The sequence below is a fragment of the Cervus canadensis genome, chromosome 17, assembly GCF_019320065.1.
Source record: "Cervus canadensis isolate Bull #8, Minnesota chromosome 17, ASM1932006v1, whole genome shotgun sequence".
Classification (NCBI taxonomy): Eukaryota; Metazoa; Chordata; class Mammalia; order Artiodactyla; family Cervidae; genus Cervus; species Cervus canadensis.
In genome coordinates, this window is record NC_057402.1 from 60,712,312 (window position 1) to 60,739,826 (window position 27,515).

General features: G+C 37.8%; 2 protein-coding genes across 2 annotated transcripts; both read right to left on the minus strand.

Moving 5' to 3' along the window:
- Positions 1-1,815: 1,815 nt before the first annotated feature.
- Positions 1,816-15,508, minus strand: SNRPN (small nuclear ribonucleoprotein polypeptide N). Its single transcript, XM_043489465.1, has 8 exons — positions 15,491-15,508; positions 7,835-7,903; positions 6,474-6,625; positions 3,757-3,868; positions 3,155-3,307; positions 2,571-2,709; positions 2,093-2,218; positions 1,816-1,986 (listed from the first exon to the last, which is right to left on the minus strand). The coding sequence occupies exons 2-8, from the start codon at positions 7,835-7,837 to the stop codon at positions 1,949-1,951; spliced, it is 723 nt and encodes a 240-aa protein (XP_043345400.1). The 5' UTR covers positions 7,838-7,903; positions 15,491-15,508; the 3' UTR covers positions 1,816-1,948.
- Positions 7,835-25,263, minus strand: SNURF (SNRPN upstream open reading frame). The gene is made up of 4 exons (XM_043489466.1): positions 25,107-25,263; positions 18,901-18,996; positions 15,491-15,616; positions 7,835-7,980 (listed from the first exon to the last, which is right to left on the minus strand). Exons 1-3 carry the CDS (start codon positions 25,118-25,120, stop codon positions 15,511-15,513), a joined length of 216 nt encoding a protein of 71 aa, XP_043345401.1. The 5' UTR covers positions 25,121-25,263; the 3' UTR covers positions 7,835-7,980; positions 15,491-15,510.
- Between the last annotated feature and the right edge of the window lie 2,252 nt (positions 25,264-27,515).

A 27,515-nucleotide genomic window follows, 5' to 3' on the forward strand; every position in this document is an offset into this window, starting at 1 on the left:
GACCACAAAAGAACTCTGTAGAAGCAGATCTAGCAATCCACAACAAAATATCCATACTTCTTTTACACCAAGTTTTCTTAGTATGTATTCTACAATGAAGAGTTTTCAAAAAAACAATTCAAGTTCTAAGCAGAGAAAAATACTATTATCACCAAGCAAAAATAATGGAACTAAGCTTTTTGCATAATCTAGGGTTCTTGCCATTCACTTCTAACTTTCAAAAGAGGCCACCTTTAGTTAATATGAGAGAACAAGTCATCTTCAAATATGCATATCGAAAGGCTATGCACACCAGCAGATCTATACAAGGATGAGTATTTTCCTTCCAAAGACATAAAAAAGTACCACAAATTATTTAAAGCTGATCCAGAGAGCAGGCTTCTCAGAAAATAAGACTCTTTACATACTTTTTCTTCTAAAAAATGAGGGTTGTATATCTGTCATATATATCAGGGTCAATTTTCTCCTAAGAGAATGGTTTTGACTGCAGCGATCCAAATGCCTGGGGCTCTGTTAATCACAAAGTTTCTTTGTAACATTCACAAACTCTAAAAAAATTATCACACATATTATAAAATCTCATAAACCAAGGAAGGCTTGGCTGCTTTTGTTCCTTACCTGAAAGCGGCCATTAATCTTAAAAATTACTTTGGGATAGACCATATAAAGCTGGGGCCAGCACTTGTAGTCATTTTGAATGCCCTTCTTCTTCCAGAGACTGTTACTTGAAAGGCCATGATTTAAAAGCTGGAAAAGGTGACACAGATATAATCTCTGCTGATAAAATCAAAGCAGAAGACAAATTAGTCTACAAGTCTTAAATTATTAAGGAGTTATTACCAATCTTGAACTGTGGTGTTTTACAAGCTAAATTCCTACAATCAATAAGGACTCATTTATTGTCTAGTTGAAACATTAGCCGTAAAACCTAAAACCTCCAACCTCTTCTTTTTAAGAGATTTCACTGTTCCATATCAACTCTAACTAGACCTAGATATTTTGACATTTGTTAATTATTTAACTGGAAGATGTTGTCTACTTCTCTGAACTTCCCATACTCACTAAATGATGCAGCTGGATATGATTGTAACTGGTATCTAACAGAGTCAACTAGGTTCTTCCCTGGCAGTCCAGTGGTTAAGACACCATGCTTCCAATGTAGGGGGTGTGCATCTGATCCTTGGTCAGGGAACTAAGATCCTATATGCTGCACAGTGCAGCCAAAAAGGAAAATTTAAAGGAAGTGTCAGTCATATCTTCAGTAACACAACTGGTCTCAATATTCAATCTCCCCAGTTCCCAGGACCCATACTCTACCACTCATTTAAAAATTTGTAAATACTTACTCACTGGTAGGGAAGGATGATTACTCCAGGATCATGTCATCTCTCTGACCAGACAGGCACAAGGGCACTATGTCCAAAAAGCTCATCAACTGAAGCAAGCTTGCAAGGAAGGTAGAACTTTCCTATTTCAAACACTTTGATTGAAGAAACCAAAATCTAATTCAGTATCAATTTCCTTCTATAGATGGCTGTACAAGGCACCACATCCCTACTTTCCTTCAAGTATATGTGGCACAGTAAAGTAGAGGGGACAGTATAAAGTTTATTATGTGATACCAGCCAGTGTACAAAGTCAAAGTTGTGAAGCTAAAACACGTATCACAACCATTTTACCGTAAGATATAAAGACAAAATTATTTAAATGAGTTGGTTACAGGATTTACCTCATCCATAATAACTTCAAGACTAGAAAAATCCCAATCTTAACTCTCACCTAAACATCAAAAGGCAAAAAATGTACAACAGTACCTCACAGTTTAATTGCTCTATGCATTTATTAGCTAATATTAATGGAACAGAGGGGACAAAAGCTCACAAACATTTCACACATTTCACAAGCTGCATTGCAGGACAAAAAGTGACTAAGAAGGATCAACAGTATCCTAGGGTCTTGGTGGACGCATTCCTGGGGGAGGTGGACCTTGAAAAGAAAAAGCAAAATTCCATGAGGTCATAAAAAAATAGACAAACATAAATATTCAGGGGCCTGGCTAGTACCACTGAGAAAATTATTAATACTCACTCACCTCTTATCCCTGGTGGAGGGGGTCTCATTCCTGGAGGGGGCATGCCTATTGGCGTCCCACGAGTAGGAGGAAGCCCAATTGGTGGGCCCATGGGTGGTCTCATACCAGGTGGAGGAGCCATAATTCCTAGAAAGAAAAATCGCAGGGAAAAAAAGGCACATAATCAGCTAAGATGGTAGCATAAAGCACAAGATAACAGTTAAAGAAATAAGTCAGGTACTAGGTAAAGAGCTGAACAAATTTCTCCTTGACCATTGCTACAGCAGACCATCCCAATTCATGCTTTTCATTAAAAATCAATGGCCAAAGTGAAAACATACTCCAAGTGCCTAGGTAGGGAGTTAGGCTGGGCCTTAATACAGTATCTTCTTAAAGAGTGCTTTTGGTCGTGACTTTTTTTCACAGATCCACGTCTGTGTCTAAGAACCAAATTATTTCACAGTTCTTTTTAGAACCACATTCTCCATCGATTGCTCACCTGGAGGTGGGGTTGCTCGACCAACAGGTGTAGGTGCAGTCCCCCGTCCTGGTGGATACTGAGTTGGGGCTCCGGCGATGCTGGCAGTGGCAGCGACTGCAGCAGCTGCTACAGTGCCTCTTCCCTGGGGGGTCATTACCTGAGAAAGAACGCACAGGCAGGCAGCAAATGTAAACACTTCCTCACAGCATTCAAAATAGAAAACAAAAGGCTGACCATGCATTATCTATTAAACACAAGGTAATTACAGCAAGTCTGCACTTCTCCCGTTTTTCTCATTTAAAAGTATCCTGGCACACTACCACCACTGTCACACTCGCCTTTAAAGTGAACACGCCCGCTTTCAGCCTCAGCAGCCCTCTGCCTTCTCAACTCTGGTTTATCCATCCGTATTCCTCTCCGCTCATCAACAGTGCTGAGTTACAGCCATCGTGGTGGTTTCATAATGTGTATTTGTCCCTCTCTTCCCTCTCAGCATATACTGCTTTACACAGTACAGGATGTTCACTCAGTTTTTTCAATCTCCTCAGTATCAGATTCCAGGCACTTTCTCTCAATAACAAAAATTTCTCCTGGCTCCTCACCTGTTGTGATGGCCCCCCAACCCCTCGGACAGGGCCTGCTAATCCAGCAGGAGCCTGGGGAATCGGAACACCAGCTGGAACGCCTCTGCCAGCTGCCCTGCCAACCCCAGGGCCCCCTGCAGCTCCAGCAAGTGGTACCCGAGCAATGCCAGTCTGAAACAAAAAAATACATATATAGCTTGAAATCCAATTTATGAAAGCCATCTATCAAAAATCATTCCTAAATAATTACTTCTTTCCAACATTTTCCCATATCACCTATCTTATATGAGGTTCTATATTCAAAATAGCATCAACAGAAGCATCCTACAGATTAGATGTACACTAGTCAAATTGGAAGTCCATATATTTTCATGATCCTATCAAGAGAAAACAAATTAGTAACTCCTACCCATAACTAAATTGTAGTCAGCACATAGAATCACTCATTAGAATTGCTTAATCTCCCATTATAGATAAACAAGAACTTATATCAAGTGCCAGGAACATTTTGACAAAGGTATAATGTACTTTGTCTCTGTTGTACACTCATTTAGCAAATAATTCAAATAATGGGATTCCCTCCCACATTAATGTTCTGTCCTGTCCTACATCCTTCTTACATCTTTAGGGGGTGGTCCCTCCACAGTCATGGAAACCAAGTTCTCCCCACGCAACAACACCAGACCCAAAACTCGCTTTTCTTCACGCTCTGGCTGCTTAGCATTCTTTGGCCTATAAATAGGAACAAAATTTTAGTATGATAAGTTATGGATAGACTCACTAACATTTTTATAGATCATTATGTATCAAGACATTAATCCATGCCCAGATACTCATGCTCAGTTACTGAGTTGTGACAAAAACAAAGAAAACTGGACTCGATATATAAAGGTGAGCTCTTTTCCTACCATACATCAAACTTCCAGAATATTCCCTCAATGTTATACTATAGCAAAACTAATTTCTTCTTTGTGAAACACAGATGCAAATAACATTGCTAAGATTCTTTTAATAGTTGTTGCTATTGTTCAGCTGGTAAGTCATGTCCGACACTGCGACCCCAGGAACTGCAGCACAACATGCTTTCCTATCTTTCACTGTCTCCCAGAGTCTGTTCAAACTCATGTCCATTGAGTCAGTGATGTCATCCAGTCATCTCATCCTGTCACCTCCTTCTCCTCCTGCCCTCAAGTCTTTTCCAGCATAAGGGTCTTTACTGATAGCAAAACTTGGAATTTTATCTTTTTCCTTCCAGTTTCACTGACATATAATTGACAAAGCGTACTGTGTTAAGTTTAAGGTGTATAGCATAATGACTGACTTACTTCATGAAATGACTGCCACAATAATTTCAGTGGACCTCCAACATGTCTTACAGATACAAAAGAAAAAAATGTTTTTCCTTGTGATGAAACTCTTTTAACAACGTTCATATATAACATACAGCACTGTTAATCTCATTTCTCATGCTGTGCATTACATCCCTTGTACCTAATTATCTTAAAAATGGAAGTTCATAATTTTTAACCACTTTCATCCAATTCACCCCACCACGTCCTGCCTCTGGCACCCACAAATTTGATCTCTTTTTCTGAGTTTGTTTTTGAAGTATAATTGACACTACATTATTTTCTAATGCACTGCATAGTAATTCAATTATTTCTATTATAAAGAGATCATTATAAAGTAACACTGGCTAAGACTTTGAAGATAGGCAACATTGAAAATTTTCATGTTAAGATAGGATTTAAATCATTTTTAACTAAATAAGTAAATATTGATGACAGACAACTGAAATAAGGATAAGAACAGCAACAGGCAATAACAGCCTAATAGCAGACACCTGCTTATTCCTAGACTTACCACATGCTATATTACCATGGGAAGTGGCTTCCCAGGTCGTGCTAGTGGTAAAGAACCCATCTGTCAATGCAGGAGACATAAGAGACGTGGGTCTGAGTCCTGGAAGATGGCAACCCACTCGTGTTCTTGTCAGGAGAGTCTCATGTACAGAGCAGCCTGGCAGGCTATAGTCCATGAGGTGGCAAAGAGTTGGACACAACCAAAGTGACTGAGTATGCATGCATATAATCAGGGGCAATCCTTTTGAAAACTTTTTGAACCTCTGTTAGTCTTATTTCCTCATGTGTCGGCAGCAAAATTCATATATTCATACAGCTTCTACCATATAATATAGATAGTGCCTTATTTAGGTGAAATTACCCCTAAAACTTACTGAAGAATGAGACATAAACTAAGGATATACCTAAAGCACTCTCAATTATCTTTAGTATTTATCAAAGTTGTAATTTAAAATCCTTTTCAGTAAAAATGTAGATTATTTAAACAAAACCTTAACATTGATCATTAACAGCATTCATCATCTCGAATTTCTGAAATAATGCAACTTCATGTGCGGGATGAAAATTAAGAATAAATAAAAATGGAAGGACAAGGAATATGTTATGGATTCTATTAAGATTTGAGAAGAACAGACATGTATAGCAGGCAGGCAAAGCTCATCATCACCTTTCTCTTCATACAGAAAATTCTAAGTGAAGTGGTCAAATTAAACTTTTGGACAATGTATCATCAACTGTGGGAACAGAAGAAAATCAAGCCAATGGTCAATGTAAATTCTGCCCCTAGATAAGAGCTTGAAACAAAACCATTCTGAACATCTAGAGCTACTACAAGCACTGCCCCAAATACTCTGAATGAAAAGTCAATAAAGTTTAATGCCTCTGGGATCTCCCAAGTGCCATGCTCTTATTGTTAAAGGAAGTTCTTCAAACACAGGTGCAAAGAGGGTAGTGGCGTAGGTAAGGCACAAGCACATGGAAGTTATTTCTGGAGAAAGAGCATGGACAGACCCCCAAAACAAATAAGCAAGGGAGGTTAGAGGCTGATGCCAAATCAACACTGACCACGCGAGTTCAGACAAAACAAGGGGCAGGCAAAGAGGCTGGCTGAACAACTGCTAGACCAGGTCTGAACTATTCTGTTCTCATTTCAACTCCTCAACCATGAAGAGTAATTGTGACTCTTACGATTCCTTCAATCTCAATTTTCTAAATAAATATAAATTGTTATTCAAAGAGTAGCATTCAGCTTTTTTTCTCAGTTTTAGTTCATAATTGTAGTTTCAAAATTAAAATAGTAGTGTGGATACAGTGACTCTAATACTGGGAGATTCATCCAATTCAGAGATGAGACCAGGACAGGACTGCCATTTTTCCTGCCTCCTTCAGCAGGTACCCTAACTACTTACTTTACCCTCATTTACTGTTCTGCCTCTCCCTCAGGACCCCACTGCCCAAACCCAAAGCGGCCTTACTTGATCTTCCTGAACTCATCACAATCACAGAGGATCAAGTTCATATGCTTGTCAAAAGCCTTAAAGGTGCCAATGAAGATACGACCATCTTGTAGAATACATCTCATCCTATAGTCAATGTGCTGCAGCATCTTGCTACTCTTTCCCACAGTCTGGAAGGAGTAAAAAAAGAGTCAGTCATCACTTTGTCTGCAGCTACTTTCTAACCCTTTCCTATTTCTTCCCTACTCCTATACCAATCCAAATTTGGCTGCTTTCTTAAGAAAAACATCATGCAGTCAATCTTTTCTTACCTTTAGGATACTAAATTTGGACCCAGGACCACTTATACTCTCCTATAGAATGGTCTACTTTTCAGAATCCCTATGTAGTTTTCCACTGCCCTAAATATATGACATCCCCAATAGAATGCCAAACCCAGTTCTCCCTTTTAGCATACCATCATTCTAAACTCTGTCCTTTCCCAATTTGAATCCCAAATCTCACTCTCCTACAGAGTACTTGATCCTGAGGACTATTTCTTTTCCCACTAGACACCCAGACAATTGGTGGGAAATTCTTATCTCCATCAAAAACTTTGCAGTTTCTATCAACCCAATGTAAACACAATGTATTATTTTTCAGTTCTCTTTTAAAGGCCTCTATCCTAGCTTACACCCCACCTCTTGTATCATTCAGAACTTTCATCAGTGTTCCTCAATCTTTTAATTTTTTTTAAAAGGTGCTACTAAGGCATCTTTTAAAAAGATTTTCATCCCAAGTGACCACCCCACTGAAATTTTAATATGCAGAAGTACTATTTACATACTGTGGACCTCTGGAAGACCCCAAACCACTGTAAAAATCTAAGATTCTTTCTCATTCCTCAAAAACTAATTTTCAGTTCCTTTGGATATCCTTCCCATTAAGAATGTATGTTCTTGGTTACCTAAACAGAACCACAAAATGGATCAGGATGCTGTATCTCTCTAGACTGCTTTCCTTTGTACCAATCAAGCCTCAAAGACCTCCATTTTTCTTCCCCACTGATTCCAAGCCTGTTCCTCGGCTGTGGTTTTGCTGGACCATCCATTTTCAAAGTAGACTTTTCAATCTATTGAAATATGACCTCTTGAGTCCCTCATCTGCAGGTGATCCCTCACCACTGTAAATATGACCAAAAATTCTCTTTTGTTTTTCTTCACAATGCAAGATCTCTATAACAGGACAACATACATAGGTTTTCTCCAGTTTTTATTCAATGCAATGAGGTATCATCACTATAGATTAATTCCTTATTAAAAACCCAACACCCCACACTCTGGAAATCCAATATATTGAGAGAGTAGCTTCTCTCCCCTCGACCCTAATGAACATCTTACCATGATTGCTGTTCCACCAAATTCAATGTCCACAGGAAAGTTTCAGGATCCTTAAGACCTAAGGGAAGGCTACAGATAAAGGTATGACGCAGGTTCTCTTACAAACAATGCAAGCTGAGGCAGAAGCTTCAAATAGTAGATGGAGCCTGCAGAGGAAAGCACGATCAAGCTGCACCACATCTACCATGGTTTAAACAGGCAGAAAATCTTGCATGAAAAGTACTATTTGACATAGTCAAAATCACCCCCTTTCACTCTTATACCCACCAATTAAACACCAAACTTCACTATTTGATCACCTTATCACCCATTTTTTGCACACCTATAAGTTACCAGTTTGTTGAATATAATTTTACACAGAAATTCTTAAAAGTTTCAAAAATAAGCTTAATTTTCTATTAATATTCCCAAAATGTAGTATTCTCTTTTTCCATCCTTATTTTAAGGTGTTTGATTCTCTGGTCACAAATTAATACCAAGTAACCTCAACATTTTGGTATTCCTAAGTTTCTCCATTTGAATTCCTCCTGAGTTAGCCCAGATTTTGCTCCTTGGCTAAACCACCTAAATGCTTTCAACCTCAATGTTACCTCCCCACACCAAGCCAAAGTCCCTTCAGAATAATGCTAGGAAATCTCTCTTCACTAATAATGTAATATATTATCATGTACCTGCTTAAGATGTCCCTTGTTAAAAGGCGACATACAACTACTGAATGCTTATATGTATGTACAGTCAACTTTCTTAGTAATCAAAGAAACAAGCATTAGAATACTATGTCCCCCTGATATTCTTAAGAAAATGCTTCTAATAAGTATGAACCAAACCCAGCCAAAACTAGTAAGTGGTCTCAAACTGCTAATTATATTTAAAAAGTAAACACACACATTATGTTCTTTATGAGTGGGAATTTGGTTTTACATATAAAAGTAACTCAGTATCATAAACAAAATCTAGTATAATTGTACTTTCAACAATGCAAACATTTCAAGTAAGATTGTTGTCTCCATTGTTTTCAGTACAGAAGATTTACAAACAGTAAGCTGGTTAAGTAATTTACAATCATCTGTTTTCTTATGTGAAAATAACATCATTTAAATAGTGGTTAAGATCTATGGCATCATCAAAAAAAGAATGGTGTGTAAAACTATAATAGATTAGAAGAGAGTTTAATGAAATTATACAAATAATTCAGTAAGGATGGTAAAATGTAGAGGCAGTATTTCCCTACAATTAGCAAAATTTGGTGTCAGTTCAATACATTTTAAAGAGAACTTGGAGGGTATTAGGTTTTCTAAATAAAAAATAAAATAAAATGACCATTACTCAGAATCTCTCTCCCAAGCTTTGTTCTCCACATGCAGACTGTCATGTATCCTTTGTGCAGCTTTTTCTGTAAGTCAATCCTACCCTCAATAAATGTAGTTTCTTCTTTTCCAATCTGGATTCATTCCTTTTTCTTCTCGGACTGCTATGGCTAGGTCTTTCAAAACTATGTTGAATGATAGTGATAAGAGTGGTAAGAGTGAATAATAGTGGTGAGCGTGGACTCATCTTATTCCTGAATTTAAAGGAAATGCTTTCAGTTTTTCACCACTGATGATAACGTTTGCTCTGAGTTGGTCATATATGGCCTTTATTTTGTTGAGGTATGTTCCCTCTATGCCTACCCTTTGGTGAGTTTTTATCATAAATGGGTGTTTAATTTTGTAAAAGGCTTTCTCTGCATCTACTGAGATGATCATGTGGTTTTTATCTTTCAATTTGTTAGTATGGTGAATCATATTGACTGATTTCTGTATACTGAAGAATCCTTACATCCCTAGATAAAGCCCACTGTTGGATTCTGTTTGCTAGCACATAGTTGAGGATTTTTTCATCTATGTTCATCAGTAATTGGCCTGTAATTTCCTTTTTTGTGGCATCTTTGTCTGATTTTGGTAACAGGGTGATGGTAGGGGACTTAAAATATCCTACTCACACCAATGGACATATCATCCAGACAGAAAATCAATAAGGAAACACAAGTTTTAACTGATACAATGGATCACTTGGACCTAATTGATATCTACAGCATTTCATCCAAAAAAAATAGACTTCACTTTTTTCTCAAGTGCACATGGAACATTCTCCAGGATAGATCACATCCTGGGCCAGAAATCAAACCCTTGGTAAATTTTAAAAAGTTGAAATCATTTCAAGCATCTTTTCTGATAAGGCTGTAAGATTAGGTATCAACTACATGAAAAGTACTATAAAAAACACAAACATATGGAGGTTAAACAACATGCTTCTGAATAACCAATAGATCACTAAAGAAATCAAAAAGGAAATCAAAATATATCTAGAAACAAATGACAATGAAAGCACAACTCAAAATCTATTGGATGCAATAAAAGCAGTACTAAGAGGGAAATCTATAGATATACAAGCCTACCTCAAGAAAAAAGAGACATCAAATAAACAACCTAACGTTACACCTAAAGTCAACTAGAAAAAGAACAACAACAAAAAAAACCCAAAGCTAGTAGAAGGAAAGAAGTCACAAAGATCAGAGAAGAAACAAATGAAAAAGAAATGGAGACTATAGCAAAATTCATTGCAAAGCTGGTTATGTGAGAAGATAAAACTGATGATCCCATCAAGAACAAAAGGGAGAAGACTCAAATCAATAAAATTAAAAATGAAAAAGGAGAAGTTATGACAACACAGAAATACAAAGGATCATAAGAGAATAGTATGAGCAATTACATGCCAATAAAATGAACGAGTTGGAAGAAATGGAACCAATTCTTGGAAAAGTATAACCTTCCAAACCCAAACCAAGAAGAAACAGAAAATATGAACAGACCAATCACAAGCATGTAAATTGAAACTGTAATAAACAATCTTCCAACAAACAAAAGCCCAAGGCCAGATGGCTTCTCAGGCAAATTCTATCAAAAGTTTAGAGAACACCTATCCTGCTCAAACTCTTCCAGAAAATTGCAGAGGAAGGAAAACTCCCAAATAAATGAACTTTTAATCTAAATTCACATGAAAAGTTTCAGGCCTATAATTTAAATGTTCTGAATTCTGACAGGATTCTCTATATAAAAGCAGTCTGTAAATTCAGGAAACCTTGGTATATGTTTGAACCACTAGCAATTTCCATTTTTATGATGGTATAGCTAAGATTTAAGATCTTCAGCAATCCATGGAGACAGAAAGTAAGTTAAGTGGTTATCTGAAATAGGGGGTGGAGTTGGGGAATGCATTAAATGGCACGAAGGGATCTTATTCGGGCAACTGAAAACCCTAAAAGGACGTGTGGCAATGGCTGTAACGGCAACCTGCTTATAACTGGGCAAATTCTATGGTATATAAAACATACACCAATAAAGCTGTTCTTATACAATAAATTGTCTGAACCGTCAAATAATCTTCAGAGTTTCTAAGATTACATTTAATATTGCCATTAGTGCCTCCAAAGAACAAAAGCAGCTGAATGTTCAATAAGACAGTATTCCTGGAGCTTATTCCCAAATGGAGATATGCTATTAGACAATGAGCCACAGACAGTGATTACCAGGGGGAAAAAAACAGGACTGTATATGACTTTTCAAAATTTCACTTAAAGGAAAGAAATGTAATCACAGAAAGGTTTCTGAAATAAAGATTAATATAATAGGCTTTCCTGGCGGTTCAGACAGTAAAGAATCTGCCTGCAATGCAGGAGGCCTCAGTTCGATCCCTGCATCAGGAAGATCCCCTGGAGAAGGGAATCACTACCCATTCCAGTATTCTTGACTGAAGAATTCCATGGATATAGCAGCTCAGTGGGCAACAGTCCATGGGGTCGCAGAGTCATACATGACTGAGCAACTAATGCTTTCACTTTTCAGTGGGAATCAGTATCAAATGTGCATTTAAGGTGGAAATTTGTAGTCAGTCACCTCTCCAGTGAAACTTTATAATTCAGAGACAGGGATTTTACCTTCAATGCCAAAAGACTTCAGAGTCCAGATTTCCCAATCAGACCCATTCCAAATGTTTTATCCTGCTTGGCATTTCAGTGAACACATACCAAACCAGGTTCATACAGCTTAGCTATAGATCAACAAATGCAAACAAAGATTTCCTGGTATAGTGGATCAGAACACAAAAGGAAGCCAGTCAGGCCTGTATCTGTCCATCTAACCTGCCTGAGGTTCCAAACTCCTCCCACACCCACTATGTTGTTACCATGTATAAAAATGCATCTGGGGATTTGAGTCATGGACTAAAGAACTGGGGACATAAATATGTAATATGTATAAAATAATCCATATAAATAGGAGATAACATTTCACTCAGAATAGGGGTTGACTAATTGGAGAGGTTAAGAATGGGCTTCTCTTAATGAGATGGCCTTGAAATTTCTCTCATTCCTAAATTCAGCATACTATAATTATGAATCCTTGTGAGGGAAAGGAGATATATTACTTTGTAGAATGATCAAATGTTATCTCCATAGCAAAGAAGAACAAAATGCTTTAAGAGGGAAAAAAACAAGAGCAGCAATGTTACAATTCACTAAGGAATTAGCAGTTACCATAAATTTCCTGGTGAAAGTGTACATAAACAAATAAATGGTCCGGGGGCCTGACTATATCCTGGGACTTCTCAGGAAGAAGCGTTCTCAAACTTTTGAAAACGGTGGACTTTGAAATGATTAAACTACGTAAATATGTAAAGCTTCCTTAAATCAAAAGATCTGATGGTCAGACTTGGCCAAATAACATACAAAAAATGAGAAGTCACAGAATAATGGTATAGTATTAGTTCCCATTCACCTGGTAAAATAGACCTTTCACAGAAAAAAAAAAAATGCAAAAAGTCTAACATGAGAAACACAAGTAAGTGGACACTATTAACCACAAAGCAATGCCAGTTAAACCAGAGGAAAACAATGTTTCCATTTTGGAAAGTGTTTACTTATCAAAGGGGCGAAAAGAGACATCAAAGGTGGTACTAAGAAATTACCACTGTAGTAATTATTCTTGAACTTTTGAACTGTGGTGTTGGAGAAGACTCTTGAGAGTCCCTTGGACTGTAAGGAGATCCAACCAGTCAATCCTAAAGGAAATCAGTCCTGAATATTCAATGGAAGGACTGATGCTGAAGCTGAAACTCCAATACTTTGGTCACCTGATGAGAAGAACTGACTTATTGGAAAAGACCCTGCTGCTGGGAAAGATTGAAGGCAGGAGAAGGAGATGACAGAGGATGAGATGGTATATGGCATCACTGACTCAACGGACCTGAGTTTGAGTGGACTCCCGGAGTTGGTGGACAGGTAAGCCTGGCGTGCTGCAATCCACAGGGTCGCAAAGAGTCAAGACATCACTGAGTGACTGAACTGAACTGAATTATTCTCGATGGTAATCAATACTGCTTATGATGTTATTAGAAAGGAACATAACAAAACATTTAAGAACTTACTAATTTTTATACCCTGCATACCCAAACTGAATCATCATCCTAATAACTTTAAAATACCTAATATACAGTATCTTAAAAATGCAGAATATTCATAATAGCATAGCAAACTAGGGGAAAAAAAACACAAATACAAAGGAAAAGTAAATCATGAAGGGACCATCATTTATTCATTACAAATGCTATTGAGGATTATGTAATAGAATGAAGGAACATTAATGGTATACATAAGTAGAATAGTTTAAAAGCATGATTACAACTATGTTTTCAAAAGAAAAGCAAATGGGTAAAATGAAAGAAAATTCTAAAAAAGGCCACTATGGTTCCAACAAGGCTATTTAAAATCTGTGGTTTACTTTCCCATTTTTCTAGGATATCACTCATATGCTTTACATTTTTATAATGAAAAAGAAAACATATTAATTGTTTAAATGTCTTTACCCACTTACATGTATAGCAGACTTGAACAAGACCCTTATCGCCAAATTCATCGGATTCTCCACTCTGCACTGTTACTTCATCTCCTCTCCTTATCATGCCTTTCCCTTTGCCACATTCTAAGGTACCAACACTCCACTACTGGCTCCACCTTATGTTTTCATCTTTGAAAGTGGTTCTCTAAGAGACTAGCAGACTTCTTCTTTTAAAGGGAAAGATAATAAATATTGTAGGCTTTGCCTGCCATTCAATCTGTCATGAATACTCCCATCTGCCACTGTACTGTCAATAATATCCACAGGTCATATGTAAATAAATGGATATGGCTCTGTGCTAACAATATTTTATTTACAAAGACTGGCAATCAACTCCTGCTGTAAAATAATTCTAGTAACTAGTACTATTTAGATGAAACTAGCACTTAAAACTTAGAAAATTAGATTACTCTACTTGCAGATCATAATTATGATTTAAATAATACTATACAGGAACTTTCAAGAGTATCTAAACTATAAGGGCCAAAAAATTCTTGGTTAAAAGATCAATGATGCACACTTATTCATGTAAAAATGTTCTTACTCTGGGGGACAGCTGAGGATAATTGCCAGATTCCACTGTCTGAAATCAATTCTACTATCTTACAATCAAGTCCAGGCAATTACTGGAGAATGCTGGGTAAAGAATTCAGTAGGGGAGGATTTTTCCTTTTGAAATGATGGCCATAAACAAGCCTAATAAATTTGAGTTGCGGGGTTATACTTTGAAATAGAAATAAAGAAAATCTAGAAGAAAACTCATCTATAAACTTCTTTCCTCTCTTAGCTTCTGAAAAGTACATATTAAACCCTTTGAATTTAGGTCATTCAAATCTTAAACTTAAAAAAAAGAAAGGAAAAATAAAGTATTTAATCAAAACTAATTGCAATTTCCTAAAAATCTAAGCAACTAACACAAAAAGACACTGTAAATAAATCTACGTAACACTGACAAATCATGGGTTAATAGTTTTGTTACACTGTCAGATGATTCAAACAAATGAGTAACAAAATATGAGAAAAGAAAACAAAAAATAACTAGTAAATAAGCCTGGGAAAATATTTAGCTTCTCATCCATTAATGGATGTGATGTGTATTTCTAATTTAATAGAAATAAATTATATGTAATTGACATAATTAACGCAGATGAAAGTGTACCTAGCACTATACTTTCTCATGGCAATAAAGACAAATAATTCATAATGTAATTTAGAACATGAACCTTAATTCAAATTCCTTGACTTATTTTTACATCTGCATATCCAAGGAAATGATCCTATCTAATGTTTTACAAAAAGCAATTCACTGAAGCTTCATTTCAAACTACCAGCAGAAAAAATAAAGTTCTCTCAGAAAGGAATTATAAAACATATTAGCAGGATATTCAGCAACTATTTATAATGAAATACTTTTCTTATGTTAAGGTGAAATGCAGTACAAGTTAAATATGAATAAAACTAACTAAAAAGCAAAGACTACATTGTCTAGAAAGTAACTCACGACAAAAGTCTTTCAGAGTGAAAGCATTAAGGTACTGCCTTTACTTTTTTAAACATTCTGCTATGTGTTTATATTTGTATGAAGCCTTTAAGGAAAAATAATTGAATATATCCAAAATAATTAAATGACCTCCAAACATCCTACCCTTTAATTAGTTGTTTAACCCTGATCATGACTTCATCAGCTATAACCTGTTTTTATTTTTCTCTTGAAATCAGCTACCTTGGTGTTCCAATACTGCTTTAACCACCTCTTGGTGTCTCAGCTAAGAATGCCTGTCTCAGTTCTGCCTGGAAATCCACCACAGGTACTTGCTGCTGCTGAGATCGCCTCAGGTACAGGTGACACCTAAAACAAGAGCACAAAACACATAAATGAAAAGACATTTGCCTAAATAGTTAACAATGTGAACATAAAAATACCCTTACATTTAATCCTCATCAAGGTTCAGAGCATACCATTACATTATGAATAAATTATAAAAGAGGAGACTCTCTGCACATAGGAATGTATAAGAACTGATGGATACTTACCCTCTTTGGTGATATTACCAAGGAACTTAAAAAAAGAAAAAAAAAAAGAGTTCTTTTGGTTTAAAATGCCTTATAAAAGAACCAACAGTATAATAACCATTTCTAATCTGGAAACAACTCTTTAACCCCTAGGGAGGTAGGGGGTAGGAAGGGTTAAGGCATTTCCAGTGAGACATTTTAATATAGTTATTTATGCTGACAAGAAGTTACTAACTGAAACAAAGAATTTCCAAGCTACTTAGGTTCTCAGACTATGTAAATCTACCATCCTTTAGTTATCAGGGAATTCTAGAAAAATACTCAACATATTCCTACCTATGAGTAGGACTCTATCTGGCCGTGAATCTCATCCTGAGGATGAGATACAGGAAATTACACAGGGTTGCTGGCTAACAAGACAAGCATAAATAAATCACCAGCCAACAAACTGCCTTCGTTGCTAAGTATGTGCTTGCATGCTAAGTCACTAGTTGTGTTCAACTTTTTGTGACCCTGTGGACCTCAGCCCACCAGGCTCCTCTGTTCATGGGATTCTCCAGGCAAGAATACTGGAGTGGGTTGCCGTGTCCTCCTCCAAGGGATCTTCCAGGGATGGAATCCACTTCTCTTACTACACTAGCAGGCAGTTGATAAGTACATATGTATGAAAATATTCAGTAACAGCTAGAATTGAAAATGGGACTGTGATAAATGGTTTTCCACTGTTTCTATACTTTTAAAATAAGATTTTTAACTGCAGTTCATGGGGTTGCAAAGAGTGGGGCATGACTAAGCAACTGAACAACAACATAAAGAATCAGGCTAGACTTTGTTCATGGTTCCTAGGAGGTAATCTCTAATCCTTTGAGTTTAACAAGTGATAGGAGTGTCTTTGTTATTCTTGGTGGGCCTCTGGGATCACACCAGAGTTAAAGATAACTAGATGGCTCAGGTTAAAAGCTGGGCTTAGAGAACAGAATATTTATACTGCTTACCTGTTCCTATAATCCAACTATTATCAAAGTGGACAAAGGTGGTTGGGGAAATTATATTATTTTTCTAACTCAAAATTACCCTCAGATTCTAGTTCAGCACCTCCTAGTATTTATAGATAACATATACAACAGACATCAGGAAAATGAAGTTGTCTATTCTTCAAAAGCAATAAAATATTTCCATAGATATGGACAAATTAATGAAACCTAAAGCAGGCTTTTAGAATATTAGCATATGACCACCTGTTATACTGATGATTCACACTGATGTTACACTGGATAAAGGCTCTAATAAAATATAACAAATGTAATAGAACCTTCACTCACTAACAAAGATCCTCTCCCAAGAAATCTCCTCCACCCGTACCTCTGCCACAGTCTCTAATCTATTTCAAGTTATTTCTACAGATTCTGGGAAGGAAAAAAAATGGCATTACCATATAAAAGAAGACAGGCAAATGCCTATCATAAATGATAAATTATATAAAATATTCATTCAAAGTATTCCTTTTCAAAATTTAACAAAGGAAAGAATAATGAACTCTGCAGAATAAGTAAAGTAAAACAGACATGGGAAAATGGAGAAATCTTTTGCCTTGCCAATAATTTTAAATATGCAAAATACTGAAATTTTTCCATATATTAAACGAGCAAATAACAAAAATAAGATATAAAATGCTACCCACGTTGTATAATAATTTCTGTAAAAAACTTCATATTTGAAGAAGTGAAATAAAATACAAATAAATATTAGTAACAGTTGACCCTTAAACAAAAGTTTGAATTGTGTGGGTCTACTTATATGTGTTTTTTTCCCCAATAAATATATTAGGGATTTTTTTTTTTTTGGAAATTTTTGACAATTTGGAAAAACTTGCAGACAAACCAGAGCCTAGAAATATCAAAGAAACAAAGTTAGGTATGTCATGAACACATAAAATATATGCAGATATACATTTAATATAAAAATGTTGTCAGTCAACTGTCAATATAGACTTCTAGTCAACAAGAGGCCATTTATAGTTCAATTTGGGGGGACTCAAAAGATACATGGGGATTTTTGCCTATGTGGGGGATTGCAACCTAACTCCTTCATTATTCAAGAGACAACGGTAATGTTAATTTTCAGATTGACCGCTCCTTTCTTCACAGCAATAACTAAGAAAACAACCTAACTACCCATTAGTAAGATAATGATAAATGTTATTATAGAACACCTGACATGGAAAGACTCCTAAGGCATATTGTTACAGAATAAATCTTATGTATATAAACAAACATGCCTCCCCACACATATACACACTCCATATATGTAGACATGAATGCATATTAAAAGGTCTGAAATGATAATAGATCAAAGTACCTGAGGATTTATCTTTGAAGAGACACAGGGAGGGGAATGGACTAGTGATATTTGATACTCACTGTGTATCTCAAAATTACATGTTTTATGAGAAAATTATATTCATATATTAGTAACAGCAATACAATTTGAAAAATTACTGCTTTAGGAAAGAAAAACAATTTTACCACTGATAACTATCAAGATTTGTAGTAACAACAAAACGCACAAGACCCAATGTAGATTCAGTATGTTTCATGTTGTTGTTATTGTTTTAGCTGCTAAGTTGTGACTATTTAGAAATGTTAATATAGTTTTAATTGAAATGCTCCTTCTAGAAACACATTCATATCCTAAATTAAGAGGAAAATGTATACATTTCAAATGCACTAACTAAAAAAATTCTAAAGATTGCAGAGCAAACATGAACACATAAATTTACATCTCTTCAAAGCATAGAACATTTGGCAAGCACAACAAAAGTGTAACAGATAATAAAGCAGAAACATTTTAATATAAATATGTTGAAGGAGGTAGAACTTTATGAACATACCATGTTACCTACACATGTATAGAAAAAAGGAAATACATGTCACTAAAATTTTAGCAAAAGTTAAGTTAGGACAACATGGTTATGGATGATTTAATTGCTTTTTTACTGTATCAATATAACATGCACAAGCTTCTTTCATTAATTAAATTCATTTAAATTCCCTGTGGCAGCATATTTTGTTCCAATTTGAAAACACCCTAAATTGGTTCTCAGGGCCTGACTGTACTCACTCCTGGTTGCTCAGTGAGGCTGTCCTTCTACGTTTGACTTGGACTTCCACCTCTGGCACGTGCTGTTCTGTAGTCCGTCTCAAGTGTAAACGGTCCCTGAGGTACAAAGAGGATTTGTTTTACAGACTTCATCAATTTCTGAAATACCACTTACTTAAAGATTATACATATATCTAGTAAAATGGAATTTTTAAACTCCATCTAATCTAATCTAATTAAAGCAAGGTATGGTGATATACGTCAATTAAAATCAATAAAACAGACAAAGGTAGAATTAAATATTAGAAGATCTTTATCCATCAATGATCAGAATCTAGCCCCAAACTACTTTCTCCCTTTAGATTCCCCTTGACATCAGAAAACTTCAAAGGAAAAATATCAAAAAAGTAAGCAAATCTGTGTATTCCTACATATACTCACATATATAGATATAACACTATATATTTACATATATATTTACATACAAATAAATATACATACCCCTGAAAAAACGACAAAAATGATTTGAAAAATATTTTATTATCCTTCTATATAGTGGAATAAAGTATAAAATTTAAATTACAAAATGTCTATTTAAGGAATCTCTTGTGTGAATGCTTCCTTCTTAGCATGAGAAACAAGAAATATTTTAAAATGCTTAAGAAAAAAAAAAACATAGCCACTGACAGTATAATCTGCAGAATAGCTCACCAAAATGGCTGCTCAAGGGATCTGAACAGGAAATCTGTTCAGCACTTGGGTCACAGATTAGAAACTACAGGAACTGAAATTTCAAAATGTCAACTCAAAACAGAGATAAGGAAATGCATTTTACACAACTCAAGCAATATAATAATTCACAGGCAGATTTCAAAGGACACATTCCAAAAGATTATTTCCTGAACCCATGCTATTTTATGTTTCATATTAGATTATGCAAAATAAACAAAATAGTTTACCAATAATCCTGATTTGCTTCCAAAACTTTAATGTTCTAATCAAGCAGTAGAAAAGGTCATTTAAAAAAAAATACCTTTGCTAATCTCCTTGACCTTTGGACCTTTGATTAGGTAATACTTTCTTAGATTATGACACCTAAAGTACCTAATGGAGAAAGGAATTCATAGGATTTCACCAAAAGTGAAAAGTCTGCTTCCAAAGACACTTAGAAAAACAATTAGAAGCATGGGAGAAAATATATGCAAATTATATATGGGATGAAAGTCTTTTATCCAGAATATGTCAAGTATTAGTATTAAGTCACTCAGTCGTGTTCGATTTTTTGTGACCCCATGGACTACATGTAGCCCACCAGGCTCCTCTGTCCATGGGATTCTCTAGGCAAAAATACTGGAGTGGGTCGCCATTTCCTCCTCCAGATATAAAGAACTCTAGAGAGATATAAAGAACTGTTACAACTCAATAATATAGTAACAAAACTCAACTTTAAAATGAGTAAAGGGGGCGTCACTGATGGCTCAGTGGTAAAGAATCCACCAATGCAGAAAACACAAGTTCCATACTTGCTATGGGAAGATCCCACATACAGACCATGAAGCTGCTAAGTCCCTACACCACAACTTTTGAGCCTGTGCTTTAGAGCCTAGGAACAGAAACAACTGAAGCCCAGATGCCCTAGAGCCAGCCTCCACAACAAGAGAAGCCACAGGAAAGAGAAGACCTTTCACTGCAGCTTAAGAGAACAGCCTCAGCTCACCACAAGTAGAGAAAAGCTTGTGCAACAATGAAGACCCAGCACAGCTATAAAATAAATAAATGAATTACAAAAAATAAAATGAGTAAAGGATTCAAACAGATCACTTTCCAAAAGCATAAAAATTTCCCTTAACACAAGAAAAGATGCTCAATACGAGGGCCATTAGGAAAACACAAATCAAAACCACAAACACCACTTCACACCACAGGAGTAGGATGTGGAGAAACTGGAGAAATGAAAAATTATACAACCCTGGCACTTCTTAAAAATGTTGAGCATATTAACATGTGACCCAGTATTTCCACTCCAAGCTTGGAGTGAAATAAAAACTCAAACTTGAACATGAAAGTTCCTAGCAGTGTTAGTTGTAATAGCCAAAAATAGAAATAACCCAAAGTATAAATGATGAATGCATAAACAAAATATGGTGTGGTATGGTATATCACACAATGGAATGCCATTCAGTCATAAAAAAGGATGAAATACTGATACACAAGATGGTAGTTTCAAATATAGTTACTAATACATTAATACAGTAAAAGGAATTATAAATCTCTGCTTTGCCATAGACCTCTGCTTTATCATAGACCACCCATTATGATTAATGGAAGCTCAACTGAGAACACCCCATTATCCATCCCACCCCTCAGAAAAAATCTTCAGTTCCTTTATGTAACCTGAAGGTCTGTGTTCAATTGAGAAAAGAATCAGTATATAAAGGTATTTTTTTTTAATTTTCAAAGATTTTTAAAGCTACATGCAAAATCAGTGATGAGTAGCTTTATTTTGAACTTTGTTCTAAACACACATATGTACATTTGTAATGTCCCTAACTGCATTTCCAACTCAGAAGCCAACATTTCAGAAAATCCAGCACTTAAGGAGAAAAAAATGTTACATGTACACAATGTTAATTTTTCACTCCAAAATCCCTTTCACTAAAAAATTAATACTAATCTGGAAATATGGGCTTCTCAGATGGCTCCATGGTAAAGAGGCCACCTGTCAAGCAGGAGACTCTGTTTCAATCCCTGAGAAGATCCCCAGGAGAAGAAAATGGCAACCAACTCCAGTATTCTTGCCTAATAAATCCCATGGACAGAGGAGCCTGGCTATCATCCGTGGAGTCCCAAAAAAGTCAAGACATGAGTTAGCAACTAAAACAACAACAAATTTGAAAATATACTGAAAAAGCAAATGATGATGAGATATGATAGGGTTTTTTCCTGTATAATATTCTATCAAATATTCAGGATTCCTTACACAGGCCCCCCCCTACTCCTGCAAAAAGTAATAATTCAATGACTAAGACCTCAAGAATGAGAAATAAAAAGATAGTGTGAGGTAATCCCAGGGTGTGAATTCCCCACTAACATGCAAATCAGTGCCTCCAAAAACAAAACCTTTAGAATCAAAGAGAATTCTGAGCCAGCCAGCACCCAGGAACCAGAAAATAAAACTTCTCTGCCCACCTTTATTAGTGAAGTATGATGCCTTAACCATCAACAACTCCTGTTCAAAGTACCTTGCCTTAGAAAACAACACATAGTCCTTGCTCTAAACTTCAGACAGGGCTCATATTCCTTTCCCATTCTTAAAAAGCTGTGGTACTATGCCAAATATTCCACAAGGCAGGACAGAGACCTTCAAACTTCAGGTCTTTCCACAGGGTCCGCCATATTGAGGTCCTAAGTCAGAGGGCAAGACTACAAAATGGCGGACCAGGATGATGCACTCTCATCTCGCAAAGGGCCAAATGATCAGATGTTCATATTTGAAGCAGTATCTTCCTACAAGCAGAAAAAAAAAAAAAATGCAAATCATAAGTATCACAAAATACCAGAGTCCTGCTATTTTTCAAGCTACTAGAAAATAAACAATTCCAGAACAAAGCTTCCAAAGCTTAATTTACATTTCCCTTAATTACATTCTAACTGTGCACACAAGCAGGCGTACTGTTTATGATAAATGAGTAAAAAAGGCAAGCACATCAAAATTCTGCAAGGAAAATCCTTAAAAATGTCCCCCAAAATCAAAGTATGGGAATAGTAATACAATAATCATGATACAGGAATAGTTACTTTGTTAATTACCCCTTCTCAGCGAATATTCATAGCAGCTCCAACTTCAAAAAAATAATGGAACAAAAATAATAATTAAAAAATCAAGAGGAAGGAGATATGCACACATATAGCTGTACACATGAGCAACTGTGAAGTTGCTGTACAGCAGAAACTAGCACAGTATTGTAAAGCAAATATATTCCAAATTTTTAAAAGTCCAATCAAGGGCAAGAATTCACTAATCCCAGATAAACCTAGGACTCACATTCTACATTTTTCTCTGCCGTTCTCCTTGAACAAACAACTCATAGACCTCAGTTCCAAAGAGTCTTAGAGAAGCCTTGATCCCCTGATTTAAGGAAATTATAAAGGTAACATCACCAATGGATTATCTAGCGATCAAGAAATAGGACAGACAGGTAAGGAAAATGTAGCTATAGAATTATATAATCTAGAAAACTGAAATCAGAGATTAAAGGAATGAGAGTTGTCTAAAAGGCTAACTGAATCCACTTAATACAGCAAATAATTAAGACTGCTCACAGCACCACCTAGGGCAAATGAGAAAAACTGAAAAAGCTCCTGCACCAGTGATGGAGGCTGTCTTTTAAGTAGCGTAGTGAATCCTGAAATGCACTCACCTCTCTTGGCCTCCAAGCCCTCACCTCTCCCTTAAGAGGTAGGAGAAGGCCAAGGACACAGTGCAGCTGCCCTGACATTTCAGGCAGGCACAGGATGGAAAAATTGTGCAACTCTCTGGCCTACCTGCTCCACTCCATCACAGCACTACAGGGAAGGGGTGACTTACAAGCCAGAGGCTGCGCAAACCTGTGTCCTTCCTCTCCCGAGTTCACTCCAGCAGAGCAGGGAAGGGACAGGGACCGGGCACTTAAGTGTAGGCGGTGGAGGGCCGCCCCGCCCAGTGGCAACTGCACAAATCCCCTCCCCTAGTGCACGTCAGAGGCGGTGTCATCACTGACGCGCCTGCGCACCCCGAGCCCACACCTTCCGTACTGCAGCACCGGGGTGCGGCAGCCGCCCCCGACTCCCCGGTCCGCCTCTCCCCCTTGGCGCACAGCTCTCCAGGGCGCGGCCGACCCCCCGCCTGGAGTCGGCAGGACCGCTCCTCCCCCACTGCGGTACCGCGGGGAGGGCCGCGCTCCCACTCCGCGCCTGCCCAGAACCGCACAGCTGCGGCGGCCGCCATCTTCACAGAGCCGCACAAAGGTTGTGACGCGACACCGACCGCCACGCTCCTGAGCTGGCCTTCGAAACTCATTCCAAACGCAGGGAAAACGCATGTGAACACGCATGTGAACGAGAAACGCCTCTGGCTGTCACATACCAGAACCTGGCAGGTCCCCCAAAAGATGCATTAGATGGGCTGTGAATAACACATCCCTCCTCTTACACCAAGCTCACAAATGTGAGATAGTTAAAGGAATCAAGTACATAAGGACTAGACATTTTTGCAGCCACCCCTTCAATTTAGGGACTGGGTAGTTTTGCCATGCTATTCAAACTGTAAAGGCACTGCCTGGTGCACTGGGAAGACCGAGAGGAATCGGGTGGAGACGGAGGTGGGAGGGGGGATCGGGATGGGGAATACATGTAACTCCATGGCTGATTCATGTCAATGTATGACAAAACCCACTGAAATGTTGTGAAGTAATTAGCCTCCAACTAATTAAAAAAAAAAAAAAAAGGAAAGAAAAAAAGAAATTAAAAAAATAAAAAATAAATAAATAAATAAAGCACTGCTGGTCACGAGAACACTGAACAGTTTTCTCCCTTGTCTTCAAACAGATGGCCTCCTCTACCCGCGTGCCCGCACCTGCTCACCCTCTCTCTTAGCAGTGTCCAAGACGACCACGCCGCAAGACTGCTTTGTCGCGCCCCCAATGTCGCTGGCACCCCACCACCCCCACATACCGAGGCCACAGAGGGACCCCACCACACTCTCGTGGCCCACTTCACCCCCCACGAGCAGCGCGGTCTCTCGGCCGCCCCCTCAATAGCCGCCACCACGGCCACCCCGTCCCCCCCTCCTCATCACTGCCGCGGGGACCACGCCAACCACTCCCTCCCGCGGATGCCACACATCAGCGCCTCTGCGGACATGGCACCTGCTGCCGCCTCACGGCCGCTGTGGACACCGCTGACCCCGCCCTCCCCTGACTGTCACATCGTGGTCACGGCCTCAACCACAGGAACAAAGGGCCACCCCAGAGAATCTGAGGGGGCGCAACATGACGTTGCAGATACCCCCGAGACCTGATAAGACACGGTCGGGAGAGTCACTCCAGCCCCAAGCCTCCAGAAGTTGCTCCATCCAGCCACTGGACAAAGAACTTGAGGGCCCAGATCTCTAGTAAATACCAAAATACTTCTCGTTCTGGAAGCTCAGGATGATTTAAAAAAAAATTGTTGCCCACCACACGGCTGACCTGGCCCGCTCCATTGCGCCGCTGGCCGCTCCTCAGAACAGAACGTCACGCATCTCCGGCTGGCAGACAGCGCTGCGCTCCTCTGCCGCCACGGCACCGCTCCGCGGACTCCGCCTGCGCTGGCGCGGCAAGCCGCTCCGCTCCCCGCGGCCAGACTCTGCCGCGCCTGCGCAGTCTGTTTGCCGCAGTGGCGAGGCTCTGCGGCACTGCAGGTGACGCGGGCCTTCCCAGGCAGGGAAATCGGGGTTGGTGTCTACCCCACCCCGGTGGTCAAAGTCCTACGGCCTTTGGGGTGGGGGAGCTCTAGGGACCACCACGAACCGACAGTTAATGGCTCTTCCAATCGCACCAAATGTTAACAGTAGTATTTCGACCCAGAGTGGTACCTCCCAATGGAGTGGAAACTGGGTATTTCCTTTTTATGAACATTTGTAAAGTCCGTACCTTATTCAGGTTTCCTCAGGTTTTCCTCTGGTGAGCTTATCCTGTTGCAAGGTAACACAGATATTATGTTACATTTATATGTCTTATATACACATATAAAGCAAGTCATGATTTCGTTAAATTCTTTACTGTGACATTTTAGATTTTAATCTATTTAAAAATTTTTTACTGTGTATTTTTACAAACTTTCAGAATTAAAGTATTACTAAGATAAAACAAAATTAACCTTAATTCTAAGCTCTAATGTACTTGCTGTCAATTTCCTTGACCCATCTTCACCGTTTTCTAGCCTGCTCTTTCTGCCAGTCTGCCCAGACTCCTAATTTTGTGGCTGCTCAATATTCCCTGGTGGCTAAGACAGTAAAGAATCTGCCTGCAATGCTGGAGACCTGGGTTTGATCCCTGGGTTGGGAGGTTCTCCTGGAGGAGGGCATACAACCTACTCCAGTATTCTTGCCTGGAGAATCCCATGGACAGAGAGCCTAGCTGGATACAGTCCATGGGGGTCACAAAGAGTCGGACATGACTGAGCAACTAAGTACTATAGTTAAGAACCTGGCTTTGGATGGCGGGAAAGGCATGATAGGATCCCGACATTACAAGTGACACAGAGAGAGTGGCCATTTTGGCTCACTCATTTATTGAAAGAGAATATTTAAAATCAGTTTGTAGGGGTGAGCATGTCCTGCAATTAGCAACTGAATATACAGAAAAGGAGACTTTCCAGCAAAATGATGTTGCCCAAACAACCCTTTTTTTTTTTAAGTGTAGGCATCACAATTCAAACACTCAGATATGAACTTAAAAGACATCAAATCTAGACTATAATTATTCTCTATGCAACTGAAACTGGAGTCTGCAAAAAGTGATCAGAGCTCCTACATCACACAATATACAAAAATGAACTCAAAATGAATATGGATGAAAGTTCGTTTGTAAGAGTAAAATGCAAATTTCTTAGGAGGAAACGAAGACGTAAATCTGTGATTCTGACTGAAGGAATCGTTTCTTAGATACACCAAATGCACAAGCACCCTAAATAAATAAATAAATTAATAAATAAATAAATAAATTGGACTTCATCACAAGTACATTTTGTTTGAAAGATTAAAAAAATGAAAAGACAGCCAGCATAATAGTAAAAAAAAAATTTGCAAATCATAATGCTATCTGATAAAGGAAGACTTACAATTCAAAACTAAAAAAGACAAAAAGTTTAATGGGCAAAGGATTTGAATTTGATAATTTACCCAAACTGGCAAACAAATGGCCAATCACCACATGAAAGGATGCTCAGAATCATTAATTCTTAGAGAAATGCAAATGAATGGCTTCCTGAAATATGAATTCACACTCACTAGGAGGGCTATAATCAGAAAGACAATAACAAGTGTTAAGGAGGATGTGGAGAAATTGGAACCTTTCAACACAGCTCATAGGAATGTAAAATAGTGTAGTCACTTAGGAAGAGTTTGGGAGTACCTAAAATTTTAACCATGAAGTTACCCTATGTTCCCCTCTAGAGTTCTGTTCCTAAGTATGTAACCCAAAATAAATGAAAACACACATCTGCAAAAAGTTGTACATGAATTTTCATAGCAACCCTGCTATAATAGTCAGAAGTGGAAATAACCCAAATGTCTATCAACTGGTGAATGGATAAGCAAAATATATGGTATGGTGTAACTGTACAAAAGAATAGCATTTGGTCATTAAAAGGAATGAAGTATTGATTCATGCTACAAAATTGATGAACCCTGAATATGTTAAGTGAAAGGCTGCATTCTTTTATGTGTCCATTAAATGAATTGTTCAAAATAGCAAAATCCATAACGTTGGAAAACTAATTAGTGATTGCCAGGAAATGAAAGAAAAAAATGGAGATGGACTGCTAATTGTTAAAGTGTTTCTTTACAGAATGATGAAATGTTCTGGATTTGGATAGTTGGGAGGGTTTTTAAAACA